This window comes from Candoia aspera, chromosome 5 (assembly GCF_035149785.1).
Source record: "Candoia aspera isolate rCanAsp1 chromosome 5, rCanAsp1.hap2, whole genome shotgun sequence".
In the NCBI taxonomy this organism is placed as follows: Eukaryota; Metazoa; Chordata; class Lepidosauria; order Squamata; family Boidae; genus Candoia; species Candoia aspera.
Window position 1 is genome coordinate 109,391,006 of NC_086157.1, and position 15,531 is coordinate 109,406,536.

The following is a 15,531-nucleotide window of genomic DNA, read 5'->3' on the forward strand; positions in this document are numbered from 1 at the left end:
TCAGTTCCTTCTGAAAATCTTTGGTTGAGGTTTTGTAGCAGAAGGTGGTGATTGTATTTGATGCTTACCCTGTGCCTCAAGAGAATTTCAGAGAATCGTAACTAATTCTTCTCATGGAAATGGGCAAGTGTGAATTTGTGTTTCTAGCCCTTTCCGTTGAGGTCTCTTTTGCAACTGAACAGGCTTTCACAAAAGGCAGTTTCACTGGGCGTGTCTCAGATCGGTTTGGATTCAGGTCAAACCATTGTCACATCAGTCTTTACAATCAGTAACAGCACATCAACATCGTTATCCTTATATTGCAGTGAGAACAACTTACTTCCCTAAAAAAAAAAGATTTAACTGGGAAAGTCTCAGTCCAGAGTCCAAGTTTCTGTATTACTTTGCCGCATGAATTCTTGGTGGTCTGAACATATCTTTACCTTGCAGGGCCATTTCAGAGCATGTGGACCAGAGAAGAGAAACAGAGACTTTCAAAACCACCTTTGGTCAAAGTAAAGCCAGGACTGGAGCTGGAGCAGCATGAACTTAGTGCTATACAAGAACTTGACACACCAAAGAGTGACAGATTTTCCAGTACAGGTAAAATCATAAAAGTGTAGCACTAACCAAAAGTCTCATGTATCTTCCTGCATTGAAGCACCCCCTCCATTTCTTACTCCAAGGGTACTCTTAGTCCCAAATCTCCCATTGCTCCTACTAGTAGTAGAAGCACTTTAACTGCAGAAGCATATTTTGGAGACAGTGATGGGCGAGCTGGAAGAGATCATCAGTATCTCTTTCCTTCAATCCCACCCTTACCGATTCTTTCCTGTCCTTTAGTTAGCCTTACGTTATACTTAGCTCATTTTGGAATACTTGGATAGTGTTTTTATCAGATTGGCATTGTGATGTGTTCTGTACAGTTACTGTGCCTTGGTGCTCCTTTGGAGGCTGTTTGTATACAACCTTTGTGTATGTATGTGTGAAAATGTCCTAATAGATTAGGCAAAAAGACGGTTTTGCCTTCCTGTGATGTATGTTTTGGGGTACCTTGATTTGTCTCATGCTGCTGCTTTTTCTCATTAGTCATACTGGTTGTCAAGGACAAGAAAAAATGTAAGATATTTTATTGTTGATAACTGGTGCATCATTCATAAGATATTGACACTATAGGCAACTTGTGAAAAATAACTAGTTTTTAAAAATAATTCCTAAAACTTGCAATTCCTTGTTTATCATTTCTATAAAATATTACAGCGGAGCAGCTGCAAAACCTAGCCGTGTTTGTTTTAAAAAATTTATACGGCCACCCATCTTATGAGAACTCTGGGTGGCTGGCAGCAGTAATAAAAAACACAGCAATAAAACAATTCAGCAAGCAAGAGAAACCAGGTGCCCGATCCAAACGACATCCATCCAGCTACAGAGCCCCCCAGGCTCCAACTTTGCTATCCAGCGCTTGGGGGAAAGCCAGCTCTTCATGGCTTTCCAGAAGGTTAAGAGGATGGAGGCTTGCCAGATCTCAAGGGAAGGTTGTTCCGTAGGGCAGGGGCCGCTGTGGAAAGGGTATGCTCAGGGCCGCAACTGGGGGGGGGGGCAACCAGGGCATGTGCCCCGGGCACCAAAATGAGCACTGGGGGGTGTGCCAAAATGGGTGCAGAATCCATGTTTACCCTGGGTGACACAGACCCTAGTTGCGGCCCTGAGCATGCTTCCTAGGTCCCACCAGAAGGCAGCATTTGAGGGAAGGGATCTGGAGCATGCCCACTCTGTCTGATCTAGTGGGGCGGTTGAGCAGCAGGCAAATGCAGCTGTTTTCTAAAACAACCTTCCTTATCGCTACTGAAATTTCAGGATACAAACAGCGTCTTACTGGAGATATATTCCTCACTCCCAAAATTGATAAGCTACAGTCCAGTAAAAGCCCAACTGAGTCTTTACAGGAAGAAATAAATCTACTAAGAACTATTTCTATAGCTGATGATAAAGAACTACACTCTGGTGACAGCCTGAAGCACATGCGTGGATCGTGCTGCGATGAGTTGATGGGGAAAGCTAGTGGTTTGTATGACCCAGGTGAGAAGAATTAACTTCTGAGAGAATGATTGCTGTTGAGCAGGAATGGTGGTAGGGTTAAATTTATCAAGTCAGTGATGATAGTCAAAATAAGCTCTCTTAAATATCCACGTGTGTAAGAGATATTCATTAAGTGTTGCAATCATTGCCAGAGAATGCTGACAAGCATTGGCACTGATTTTGGAAGATGGTTCAGCTCCCAAGGCTGGTTATACAGCATTCCTTAATATCTCCTCTCTCCATAGACTTGTAAGGACTTGGTTCAGTCAAGAGTAAAATCTTGGTTAAAGGGAATATAGATGTTTTAATTACTCAAAAGATTTAACCAAAGACAGTAATTTTTCCTATCAAATAAAATTATTAGTACTATAATGTATTAAGTAGATAAAACATTTTGTTCCAGTCCTTTTAGGTAAAAATCGTTTTCTTCCTATCTTAGTGTAAGCCAAATTAAGATTCTTGAATGTGCTTGTATTCTGAAGAATATCCTGCATTTCTAAAGCCTGTTCAAATCATGGTCTGTGCAAAAATAGGGATAGAACACTTGGAGCTCTCTAGATGTTCTGTGCTACTGTTCCAGTCGTCATCCTTCACTTGTGGAATTATGTCTGCTGTGAGCACGCATAGCTCAACTTGAGCACATCATGGCTTGCCAACTGCTTCACGTTGCTTCTTTTTCTTTGTATTCAGTCCACTCCAAAGAACGTACTTCTATAGATCAAAATTTATCGAATTATTCGGCTGATAATGGAAGAATAGTTACGTGTCCTGATCCGTCATTAAGGCCAAATAGCCAAGTAAGGCACAACTGGTGTTTAGTGTGTTACGTAATTGTACCATTTACTTTGTTTAAATCTCGTTCTCTTTTAATCTTTGCATTTTAAATACTGTTCATTAATATTCTGAACCTGAAAGTCACATGAATAATAACAGTTCATGTTTTACACTTCATGTTGCATAAGAAGGTCTAAATAGCTCCATCTGACAAACTGACTTGCAAATGTTTTCCACTACAATTTCCCCTTTCTTTCCATTAATCTCCAAGACCTTTTAGATGACAAAAATAATACGGCAAAAGTGGTATTATTTGATATGTATGTCAATAACAGCATTGTAGTACTGTATCTTATCTGATACGTTAAAAAGAATGTTAAGCTTATTTGTCCTGATTCAATTAAAATCATTTGAAAACAAAGTAATACAATTCTGAAAGCATTTTAAAAGCTATAAAGCTAAGACACATTGCTTTTTACATTACAGTGGTGCAAAATACGTATTTTTATCAGCTAATAGCCATAAAGGTGTCTTGAATTGCTTTACTATTCCTCTGAGAGCTTCTTATTCACTGGCTCGGTGATGAGAAATAGCCAAATATGAGCACTAAAATGATCAGCCGATCTATGTGGTGCATGATTTATATACCGTTCTGGGAAGCAATTCAGGCCTGAACCGGTGCGTGTGATGATTTGTGAGTCTGGTGTATGATGAATGCGTGTGTGAGTGGAGTCTGAGGGTGGGGGACTTTGCTGGAAGGTGGGAGGGGAGACAGCAAGAATGAGGCTGACTGTTTTGAGCAATGATGAACCTGACATGTACTGACAGATGAATACATGGAGGTTTCTACACTTGAACTGAGCTCAGAATGAAATAGATGTTGATTTCAAGCACTTGTGATTATGCAGTCGGTAGTCGTACTAATGTATGAATACTCTCGTCCTAGGTAACACTTTCAAATGCGTGGTCCCCTGGCTTGTTAAAGGAAACAACTTGTACACACCAGGTAGCTAATGGCTATTTTGCTTCAACAACTCTCTCTGCTGCCAACTTTGTAAAAAATTGCAACCCAGACAGTAATCTTGCTGGTACAGGTAAGTTTTGCAGCAAGCTCAAAGTCAAATGATCTGGCCTCTTTTTTATATTTTACATGAATATAAATAGAATGAGCTGGAACTTATGTTTTGTGTAGCCCTATATGATATGAAAATATGAAACACTCTTAACTGCCCAGTTTTTGCAGATGGAAGCGTTTGTTTCTCTTGGCATGAATAAAGTTGGGAATTATTTGTAATTATCTTGCAGAGTCATGTTCAGCCAGGCAACGGTCCAGCTTTTTCAGCTTTCCAGCAAAGGAAAACCTAACTTCTGCTTCATTTCTACAAAAACCTAACGAGTCTTCAAATCCTCCCAAGTCTTGCCTCTCTTTTGAAGAAGTAGATCCCAGTGGAAGCAAAATCCAGCAAATAATAGACAAATATAGAAGAGATTTCAGCTGGTCATCTTTGAGTAACGTATATTCTACCCATGGTAATGTAATTAGAAGATAATAAATGGAATATTCAAAAGTATTTAGAAAAACTCCCTATTAAATGTTTCCCATGTAATACACTATTTCTACTAAATGCAGTAGATCAACAGAATGGTAGCTACCCAATAGTCCTGAAGCTATGTAACTGAAAAATTGTTATTTCAATGTTGTGTTTGTAAGTCACTATCTCTGTGAATTTTGCAGTCTGGGAAGAGCTGCGTTGAGTTGGCATTGCCCGTTGACACAGTATTAGATTTTTTTACCATTGAGTTGCAGACCAGCTTTTGTATTCTCTTCTTTCACCTTCAGCAAAGAGATTCCTTAACTATTCCTCACTTCCAGCTATCACAGTGGTACTACCAGCTGATCTAAGATAGTTTATGCTTCTACCAGCAGTTTTAATTCCAGTTTCTATTATTTCTACTCCAACATTATTCATGATATGTTCTGCATAGGTTGAATAAAAAGGAGATGGTATAAAACATTGGTAGACTGCTTTCCCAGTTTGAGCCGTTTCGTTGCTCCATTTTCTGTTCTGATCGTTGCTTCTTGGTCGTCATTCTTCAACAGACAGATGAGGTAGCCCAGTACTCCCACATTTTAGAGGACCATCCACAGTGGTCTACATGGTCCAAACTGTAAAGCAAAAATGAACATATATATAGAATTACATTTCCTTTTCCATTATTCACTGGATATTAGCAATGTAATCTCTTACAGCATGTGAGACAGTTGATTATCTCTTCTGACATGGTGGCCCATATCATGGGTCCTGGTGGCTGGATTGCTTGTGGCTTTGGCTTCAAGCTACCATTGAGAAATTCCAGATCCGTCTGTAGTAAGGCCTTGTTCATCCATGACCCAGTGGTGGGTGAACAGATTGACCTGATATGTGTTATTGAAATCTAGCCAGACAGGGGTGGTCCTCTGGAGTTTAGGTCCTTCAGCAGCTGTCATTCATAATACATGGTAACCTAAATTCTCAAAACAGTTACTATTTGTTTCATACACCAAGACCAAATTTCCCCATTACACCAGATGCTGTTTTACTTCTAATGTTATGATTCCATTCTCCTATACAATGATTAATTTGTCCTCTCTTTTTTTGGCATAATGCAGATAAGGTGTTGCAAATTACCATATAAAACTGTTCAACCTCCATTTCCTCTGCATCTCTGGTTGGAACATGGTCTTGGATCACTGTATTATTAATTGGCTTGCCTTGGAGTTGTATCCAAGCACTGACTTTGATACCCTTTTGTTAATAAAGATGGCTACTACACTGTGCTGATGTTCCATGTACCAGTCATATACAGTACATTCTATGTAGCACTAAACTTTGCTTTGGCCTCTTGATACATCAGCAGTTGGGCAACTTGTTGACTTTAATTCAGCCACATCATAGGACCAATGCCACTCGTACTTGCCCTGTTTCCCCCTGTAGGTTTTTGGAAATCTTCTAACCTGAGGGTTCATCTTCAAGTATCATACCAACATTGTCCTGGATGTGAATGTCCAACTTGTTTTCTTGGTGGAATGCTGGAGCAGGTTGCCATTTCCTTTTCCAGTGTATTGCATTTAGTCTGACCATCATCCATAACTTGGTCATCCTAGGTTTATACAGTCCCCATGGTGTAACTCAGTGTCACTGGGGTGCGCAAATTCCTTCCCTACTACAAGGTATCAATCCACAGAAGTAAATGCTGAAATAAACTTGTGTGGTACTGTCTGAAATTCCATGTCATTTGTTTTAGATCCAACCGTTGGACTTGATACTACCGAAATTGAGAGGAATTTTCCAAATTTCCACCGTGAACTTTTTCAGCCTTTGAAACCGAGTTCTGACTTTGATATCTGCTCAACGCTTTCTCAGTGTAGAATATCTCACAACAGCAAAGACGTCAGCGAGGTATTTTTGTGTGGACAAAAATTGAGAACTATTATTCCTTTCCTGAAAAGTGAACTCGAGTGTAAAGATCTTTACATTCTTAATGGCAAATAGGTAACTAAGGCTGCGATGCTTCTGCCCAGTCAAACTAAGAGATCCATAAACAGAACGTATACAAACAATTGTGGTTTACCTCCAGCATGGAAATCTCTTGACAAAGAGTGCCGATGTCAATATTCAGATTATGTCTGCCATTCTCTCTTCTATGCTGATGGTCTGCAAGAGGATAAAGAAATGAGTCACTATGACCTCAAGGTAGACAGTTTACAACATAAAAATGCAAACGTAAAACAATATATAGAGAGATCTGGGTCAGGCTAGGAACCGTTCAGTATCTCTTGGTGATGATAGGCTGACTGCATCTGAGGCTTGTTCTCTGCTGTCTCCTGCGACTGAGATTCAGTGCTGTTCAGCTAATGATCCAGGTTCAGGTTCTTGCCATACTGTATAAAGCTCCCAATATGAAAACCGGGTGTGACGGTATTGTGTTACCGGTTTTTTTCCTCCATTAGGTTAACTGGACATACAGGTGGCATGCAAGTTTTAATAAATTAATAATAATGTTATTATGTTATCTGCAAATGGAATGTCTCTGTTGATGAGATCGCATTAATTGAAAACTATTTTGTATTCCTGAGTATTTTCCTCGTGACCTGCTGCTGTTCTCTGGCTGGAGAATAGAGGTGCCTATCTGGTTTTCTTGTACAGATGTAACTTGTGTCATAATGCTGTACATAACAAGGGTTGTGCAATGGATCAGTAGTTTTGCTGCTGCACGATAGAGTCGCAAAACTGTTCTGCCACCATTTCAATCCCCGTTGTTTAGATTCTATCAAAATTAGATTCTATTAGATTCTATCAAAATTATTGGTAGGACTAGAACTCCACGGGTTAAGGTGAGAAAACTCCGAAAGTTTTTAGCCACTTCTTATGAAATTAATTTTTCGTGCTACACCTTGATTACCTCACACATTTTTATTCTGTAGGTTTCAGATTTATCTAAGAGTCAAGATCTAACAGCTTCTGCCTTAGAGGAGGGAAGCAACAGCACTTTATTTCTCAGCAGAGGAAAACTAAGCAGTTCTCTTCTAAAGGAACAGAGTGATGAGAGGATAAACCAGCCAATGCAAGGTAATGGTTTAGCCATTTTGTCTTTGTAGTGGGGAAAAATCTTTTTAAAAATAAAAATGTCCTTTATTAACAAATAGGGGAATCTTTGAATGGGGGCAGATTTTACCGCAAAGATATTATATTGGTAAGCAAGATAGAAGAAGCATATGACAAACCAGTTACTAGCTGTGTTGACTGTTTTGCTTGCATCTCATAGTTTCCACCGCATTTGCATCTGCTATTGAGAAATAATCATTATGACTTGGTTAATCAGCTCCCACACCTTTGAAAAAATGTTTTTCAGTGAGGAATTAGAGTTTAGGAGTAGAGTGTGATTTTTTGCATAGAGTCAGTCTGTGACATCTCAAAGGTTCAGGTAATTAGTGATGGGAACGGTCTCTGTCTGAGAATCTGGATTAGATGAGCAGATGGTCTGACCTGGTAGAAGGCTACTTCCTTTATTTTTAATATGAATAACACTTGCCCCTTCTCTGCTTCAGTCCTCTAAAATTCAATAGTTTTGAATTTTACTGTACTTAACCTTGCATAAAATTGTATAGAATGGTAAAATTCTGCCACTTCTCAGATTTTCAACCAGTTGATGAAGAATTGTCTGAACACCTGTCTCTGGAAACTCCCTTGCACAAGAGTTTTGGTGAACCTGGAGACTTTAGTTTCAAGCCTGAACAAAACCTTGAACTAAGCAGATCTATTGAGGACAGTGTAATTATTTCACCTGAGACTCAACCATGCGAGGAGCTGCAAGATGACAATGAGTCTCGTTATTTCTGTTCTTCCATTGAAAATTTTCGCAGTCTTAGTCCAGTTGAAGATCAAACCTCCATTTACCAGATGATTCCAAGTTTTGGCACCAGGAAGAATACTCATGGGACGACAGAATCAGCAAAAGAGGACACTAGCTCAAGAGAAAGTCTCTGCTCTGTTGAACTAGCCACAACATCCAACAAGAACAATGAAATGGTGACCAGGAACAGATTGATAAATGAGGATGTAGCAGCTGACCTCGCACAGTGTACATTAAATTCCACGCAAGAACAGAGTTTTCTAAGATCAAGGGTAATGCTGAGTTGGCCGCAAGAAATTAACTCCGGCATCTTTGGCAGCCCCTTGCAGAAATCTTCACAAGAAAGTATCAGTCAGCCTGCAGTGTTTCTACAACCAAATATGGATGTTATCCAGGCTAAAAGCTCAGACGCCCGTTTGTCACAGTGCAACATACCCGTTTGGGTAAGTGAACTGAAATGGAGACTCCTGGATTAAATTGAAGCTGTTCTGTTTAGAGGGGATTTTAAGCGCGTTGTTTTTCAGCCAACAGATTAAAACATAAAAGAGTATAATAAATAAAGGTATAAACACAGCACCATTTAATTTACAATTGCTCCAACGCCAGAAGAAAGACCAGCAACAAATTAATAGCACCTAGGCTAAATAACGTCAGAGCACCTCTTTTGGGGGAGATGGGCGGTAATTAAATTTGAATAATAAATAAATAAAAATAAATCTGATCTCCCTAAGAAGAAGGTCCACGATAGGAGTGCTGTCACAGTGAAGGACCTGTTCCATGCTTCCCTCAAACCTTTTCTCTCTCGGTGGTGTGGCTCATGATACGGCCTCTTTCGCCCCAAAGCGTTGGGATAGAATTAATCAGTTCTTGAAAAAAAATGCTTGCCTCTGGCAGACAAACAAATGTTTTTGTAAAAATACTGATTATATTATTTACCGCGTCCTGTAATTTAATTTTTAGGAGACCCTAACAGGAAGAGGCATTATGGAAGAACCTGAACTGACACTAGCAAGCTCTAATGACATCAGCACGGCAGAATCAGAGCTTGTACACAGTGGTCATTCTGAAGTTAGAAACTGTCCCCAGGTAAAACTTGGGCGGGGGGGGAGTGATAATAGACACATTTAAAATTGACCAGATTAATTACGAATTTATAAAAAAGGAAGAATGGTGGAATTATAAAGAATAGAGTGCTTTGAATTTGTAGACCTTTTTGCTGATCAATAAGATATTTGACAAACTGAACTAAATACGGCAATGAAAATGTATTCTCCTCTCTCACAGTAGTGTGGATGATTAAGCCAAAAGTTAGTTATCGGCATCACAGTTGAAACCAAGATATCTGGAGACAGGGTGTCAGAAAATTATCAGCAGGATTCTGGCACGGTAGCTTTGAAACGGGTTTTATGTAAGCGTAGCTTCTTGTTCTCTATGGCACGGTTTTGGTGCTTAAACCTCCTTGTTCATTTGGCTTTCCCCCCAGTCAAACCCCTCGGTAGATGAGTATGCAGTTATGTGTGAGTAACTTGCTACTGAATGCAAGAAATTGTGAGTTGGGGAACAAAGCATCCCAAAACTCCTTGTGGGGAAACTTCATTCAATAAGGATGAATGAAGTGGAATGATCTTCTTTCAGGCTATTCCCCAGGATGAAACTGCCAGTGCTGCCAGTGAAAAGCATCGAAGCAAGACGTTTTACTCCAACAGCTTCAGAGTGTGCTTACATTATCAGGAGCCAATTAAGTCCTTGACTGAATTCAGCACAGCGGCTTTGACATGGAGCCTAGAAGCAGGGCATCCCTAGACTAGTATTTCTCAACCTTGGCAGCATGAAGTTGTGTGGGCTTCAACTCCCAGAACTGCTGGCTGGGGAACATTTTCATGCTGCCAAGGTTGAGAGACACTGCCCTGGACTGTGCTGCATCAAATAGGTGCTCTGTTGAAGCTCAGTCAAACCGAGCAGGCCTTCAAGGTTTTGTACAGGCATTGCTCTTTGCAAGTCAGCAGATGGGGAGACTATCACCCCTGCAAATCCAACATCAGTCTAAGAAAATCCCTTGTTGGAGAGGTTTTAACACTTTTAACAGGATGCCATTTGCTTTGGGATTCTGCTCTTTCTCCTTCCTGGCTTTCCATAGCTTTTGAGAATTAGTGCTGTACTGCTGCTCGCATAGGCTAGTGGTTTCTGGGAATTCCATGTTAAGAAGTGGGTGTTTTTCAAGAATAGGGTGGTAGGTTGGAAATCAGTGAATGTTGGGTCTCCCTCTGCCTTACGAGTCCTAATTGCCCCGTTCATATTCAGAATTGCTTTAAGAAGCCCACCTGGATACTTAATTTATAGCAAATGCCTCTAGCTCAATATATTCCAGTTAAAAAGAAATATTTATTTTAGCTTTTTTGTTTTGTTTTGTTTTGTTTTTTGTTTTAGGTGTGTATGTCTCTTTTAGTGGCTTAATTCTTTTTTATGCATCAACTCTTACTATGCCAGCAACACATTACTTACTGTAGCACATATTACTTTGACAGAGCAGAGGATTTTTCCCGTTAAATCCGGAAGTCGATGAATTTCCCACTCTGCCAGACTATCCACCAGTAACTCCAAGCCCCAAAAATGATTCGGATCAAAAATCCAAGCCAGGAGGAAGTATGTGTGCAGTATATCATAAATGTATGGGTAACTAAGCCAGAGCCTCTTGATATTCAGACATTAGAGCAGCTTAAATTAAAAACAGTCGTGTTCAGTCTTGCTGTTGATTCATCATGTTGTTACGTTGTGTGCAGTCTTGCATAGACACCCCCCCCAAAAAAAAGAATTTTAGGAAAATGGCTTTACTCATTCTCTTCTAAAAAGGCTTTATTAATCATCCCTGTACCAGGCCCCATTGAGTTCCTGCTTTTGTGTGCCACACCAGTAAAGGAAGAATGCACCAGGTACATTAAATGGACTGGTTTGATTACACCTACACACTCTTGCATTCAGAGGGCTTTTGTTGGCTCCACCCTGCATAAAGCCTGGCCACAGTGCTTGCAGTATCTGGCCCTGGATGTTAAGGCCAGTTTGTTAGTACTGCTGTGCAAAAGGTCTTGAATTCAAAATCTTCTATGCTACAAATGTTCCAAGCATGAATGAGTTCCATTTTGGGTTGGAACACTTCTACTTTGAACACAAAACTTGTGTTTAACCGAACAGCTGTCTCAAGCCTCAGACATGGGCAATTTAAAATGTTTTGCACACCCGTTAGCCATTAGTGATGAGGAGCATTGTCATTTTCCTTTATTTTCCATATGTATAAAGAGTTATGCTCTGTAGAAGTCTTGTGTGTTTCCAAAAGGTTTCTTGGCCTCAGATTACAATTTAATTACGATTGCTCTCAGTTTGTTCTCTGTTTTTGAAAATAGCAGTGCTTTGTGGAGTTGGGTCTGAGGTGGTTGCAAATCGTGCTGTTACTACTTATAAAGCAGATTTTGTTCTCTCCCCACAGTAGTATTGTCAGAGCTTGCCCCTGTCCATGGCAGCCTGCAGGAATCATTTTTGAAGCGGAAGAAAGATTTCATTGAGAGATCTTTGCAAAGGATGGAGAAACTAAAAAATCAAGAGCAAAGTTCTGAAAAGACTCAGGCTAAGGCACCTCAGCCCCAAAAAACACAACCCCATAAACAAAGAGAGAAGTGGACACCTCCTGGTAATTATCACCAAGCAAGTATAAATCATGGGAGAGGAGTATGAAATGCGGGCTAACAATTAGAAGGACCTCCTGCTTGTGGCCGTTGCCGATATCCAAACAATGAGTTGCTTAAAATTAATTTGTGAATACTGTAATTTGCGGACATTCTGAGATGGAGAGGGTGGGTGTCCAGGAACATCATGGGCAAAAATCCATGGGTTTCTGTTGTCGTCCCTGTGTGTCTCAGTTTTATGCAAGCATTTGGAGCCATGTGCTCCTTGATGTGCAATGCAGTGCATGGACAGCTGCAGAGGAATTGCTTTTACCTCGGTCTGCGCTCTCCTGGAAAATTGTCTGTTGAATCTCCTAAACCTTGTTACGTTTCATGTGCCCTGGTTGGATTCAAGGCGCAGCTGTTAATCGTTTGAAGAAAGTGGAAGGAAAGGGGTGCTCTCCTGCCAGCAGGAAAGCGGCAGCAGTACAGATGCAGCAGCGGACTTCAAGGTACTGTGCAGCCCAGCTTCGGAGAAATCGAGCCAGTGCGCTTTTAGCAGGCCATGTAATTTTAGCGAGAGAACTGCCCCTTGATTTTGGCTTTTGCTTTTGCTTTTATTATTTTTATTTTGGCTTTCGTTTTTGTATGCTGATGATACCCAGCTTTGAATCTCCACCCCAGGCTGTCTGAGTGATGCCGTGGATGTCCTATCAGTGCCTGGAGCTGTGGGGGCCTGGATGGGGCGCAATGGGCTCCGGCTCAACCCAAGCGAGAACGAGGGGCTTTGGGTGTTTGGGACTCCCAGTACCAAGGTGTTTCCGTCTTTGGTCCTGGACGGGATGGCCCTGCCCCAGACGGACCCGGTGCGCAATTTGGGGATACTCTTGGACTCACGGCTCCTGCTGGAAGAGCAGGTGGCAGCTGTGGCTAAGAGGGACCTCACACGCCTTCAGGTTGTGCGCCAGTTGCGCCCATTCCTGGACCAGGAGGCTCTACTCACCATCACTCATGCCCTTGTGACCCCGTTTGGACTGTTGCAACGCACTTTACCTGGGGCTGCCCTTGAAGAGCATTCGGAAGCTTCAGCTTCTGCAGCTGCCCGGGTTGTAAATAGTGTGAGCTACTCGGCAGCTGTGACACCTCTGCTTCGGGAGCTGCTTTGGTTGCCCGTGTGTTTCTGGGTGCAATTCAAGGTGCTGGTTGTCACCATTAATGCCCTTCATGGCTTGGGACCGGGTTACCTTAGGGACTTTTTCCAGATGTTTCTACCCGCCCAATCCGGTCCAGCAGGATGGGCATGCTCTGGGTCCCGTCAGCCAAGGAATGTCAGCTGGCAGGGACCAGGAGGCGTGCCTTTTCTGCCGTGGTGCCTGCCCTCTGGAACATCCTCCCTCCTGAGATTAGGATGGCCCCAACCCTGTTGGCTTTTCGGAAGGCCTTGAAGACATAGCTATGGGCCTGAGCCTGGGGCCCCGAGTATGCAGAGGGCCCTGTTTCATGGTTGTGCTAACATCAACGGCCTCTAAGATCCCTCGGCTGTATTTATATTTAATTTTTTGGTATTGTTTTTATTGTTTGTTTTTATTATCGTTAGCCACCCAGAGTTACTGGTTTGAGATGGGCGGCTATATAAATTCAGTGAATGAATGACCAGCACCTTGAATTGCACCTGGAAGCATACTGGCAGTCAGCGCAGTTTGTGAAGCAAAGGTGTCACATTGGCATACCAAGGCATGCCCATCACTGCCTGTGCGGTTGCAATCTGGGCGGGTTTCAAGGGCAGCCCCACGCACAGCGTGTTGTAGTAATGAGCCATGAGGTGACTAGAGTGCGAGCGATGGTCTGAAGATCCTCCCCATTTAGGGAAGAGTACAACTGGTCCACCAGATGGAGCTGTGCAAAGGCCTTCGTGGCCACAGCTACCACCTGCTCATCGGACAGGGGCTTTGAGTCCAGGGCCCCAAATTGCACACCAGCCTTGAACGGGGAGCATGACCCTGGCCCTAACGTCCATAGGTACCCTGCCTTGGTGAAATAAGAGTCAGAAGCAGTTCCTCCCCATCCAGACCCTCAAAGCCTCCAGGCAGATCTTTTTAGTTCTTTTCCTGCATTTTAACACTGAATTCGTTGTCATGGCAGAGCCAAAGCTCATCCAGAAAGAAATGTGGAACTATGTGGCAGGTTTTTAAAAATACATGGACAAAGCTTTAAAAATTTAACCTATAACATAATTGCCAGGCCTTTTTCTCCCTGTTGTTACCATCAGTTTTGAGGTCATTTAACCACATGGTAAGTATTGGTGCTTCGCTTCTTTGTTTAGCACCATCATCATCAACAGTGCTGGGGAGTCCAGTAGAATGGGACTCTGGCATAGCAGTAAAGGGATTTTGAACTTACACCTGTAGTTGATTTTTCAAAAAGCATCAACACATTGATTTATTTGTTCTATTTATAAGCTGCCCATCTCACTTTTACGTGACTAAGCGGTTCACAATAAAATTAACGTATTTTAAAATACCCAATATAAAAAAGCAAAAATAAAACACAGCAGCTGGGCATAATCTAACCAATTATCCACACAACCAGGAGACAGGCTCTATCCCATGCCCAGACTCGGGCACAAAGCCAAGTTTTCAAGGCCTTACAAAAGGCCAACAGGGATGGGACCAATCTAATCTCAGGAGGGGATGATGTTCCAAAGGGCGGGTGCCACGGCAGAAAAGGCTCTCCTTCAGGGTCACACCAGCTGATGGTACGCAGAGCATGCCTCTCCTGGCAGATTGGGCAGGAAGGGTAGAAACAGTAGGGGAGGGACGGTCCCCATGTGCTTCCACTAGTAAGCCTGTGCATTAGATCTAACACCATACTTTTACTGACTTCTTGACTGGAGAGTTGAAATCTCCCCAAAAATAGTCCCTCTGCATAAGGTGTTGCCTTTTGAATAATTTACTGGTTGCAAACACCTTTCTACTTTCTGGCAGGTTGTATAATAATCTAGCAGAAGTGAAAAACAGAAAGGAAGAGAAAGACAGAAGAGAAAATTATGCCAGGAACAGGGAAAGAGCAAAAGAATTTCAAAAGGTAAAATATTTGCAACATTCTCTAATATTCCACTTCCATCCCAGGAAAACCCTGAAAGTAAAAAGAAAACTCGTAACTTTGCTGGCCATGTTTGTCCTTAATTGTGCATCAAATTGGGTTAAAGTTTAGGCATTGACTTAAACCATGTTTAGCATGAGAGGAATTCATCCTGTTTGCAATTAAGGTTGGCAGTAAGTGCCAGGAGTAAAACCATTTTAATACCATGTTGTTGCTTATTGTATCTTTATGAAGGTAAAGTTAAAAAGCAGCTATTACCATTATTTATAATCTGTCTTTCCACTGTGAATGTTTATGAAAGCTACCAGTAAAGGATAAAATAATACAAGTAGTCCTCCGTTAACCACTCGTTCAGTGACCGTTCAAAAGTTGCGATGGCGCTGAACGAGTGGTACTTACAACTGGTTCTCAAAGTTCTGGCCGTCACACCACCCCTGCTGTCACGTGATTGTGATTTGAGCACTTGGCAGCCGGCTTGCATGACCGTTGCGGCATCCTGCAGTCCCACGATCGCCATTTGCAACCGTCCCTACAGGCCTCCCACAAG

General features: G+C 41.9%; 1 protein-coding gene and 1 non-coding gene across 2 annotated transcripts in view; both read left to right on the top strand.

The window, feature by feature from the left end:
• The window catches only part of CEP295 (centrosomal protein 295), a 40,105-nt gene that overhangs the window by 23,290 nt on the left and 1,284 nt on the right, over positions 1 to 15,531 (top strand). Inside the window, exons 15-27 of the mRNA XM_063305921.1 lie at positions 430 to 582; positions 1,837 to 2,058; positions 2,749 to 2,855; positions 3,779 to 3,926; positions 4,138 to 4,362; positions 6,118 to 6,272; positions 7,298 to 7,442; positions 8,008 to 8,669; positions 9,187 to 9,312; positions 10,752 to 10,899; positions 11,708 to 11,908; positions 12,298 to 12,394; positions 14,867 to 14,966. Coding sequence (XP_063161991.1) covers positions 430 to 582; positions 1,837 to 2,058; positions 2,749 to 2,855; positions 3,779 to 3,926; positions 4,138 to 4,362; positions 6,118 to 6,272; positions 7,298 to 7,442; positions 8,008 to 8,669; positions 9,187 to 9,312; positions 10,752 to 10,899; positions 11,708 to 11,908; positions 12,298 to 12,394; positions 14,867 to 14,966 — 2,489 coding nt within the window. The remainder of the gene's footprint in view (positions 1 to 429; positions 583 to 1,836; positions 2,059 to 2,748; positions 2,856 to 3,778; positions 3,927 to 4,137; positions 4,363 to 6,117; positions 6,273 to 7,297; positions 7,443 to 8,007; positions 8,670 to 9,186; positions 9,313 to 10,751; positions 10,900 to 11,707; positions 11,909 to 12,297; positions 12,395 to 14,866; positions 14,967 to 15,531) is intronic.
• Positions 3,407 to 3,490, top strand: LOC134499417 (small nucleolar RNA U2-19). Its single transcript, XR_010068138.1, has one exon. It is a non-coding gene; the product is annotated as a small nucleolar RNA U2-19 (small nucleolar RNA).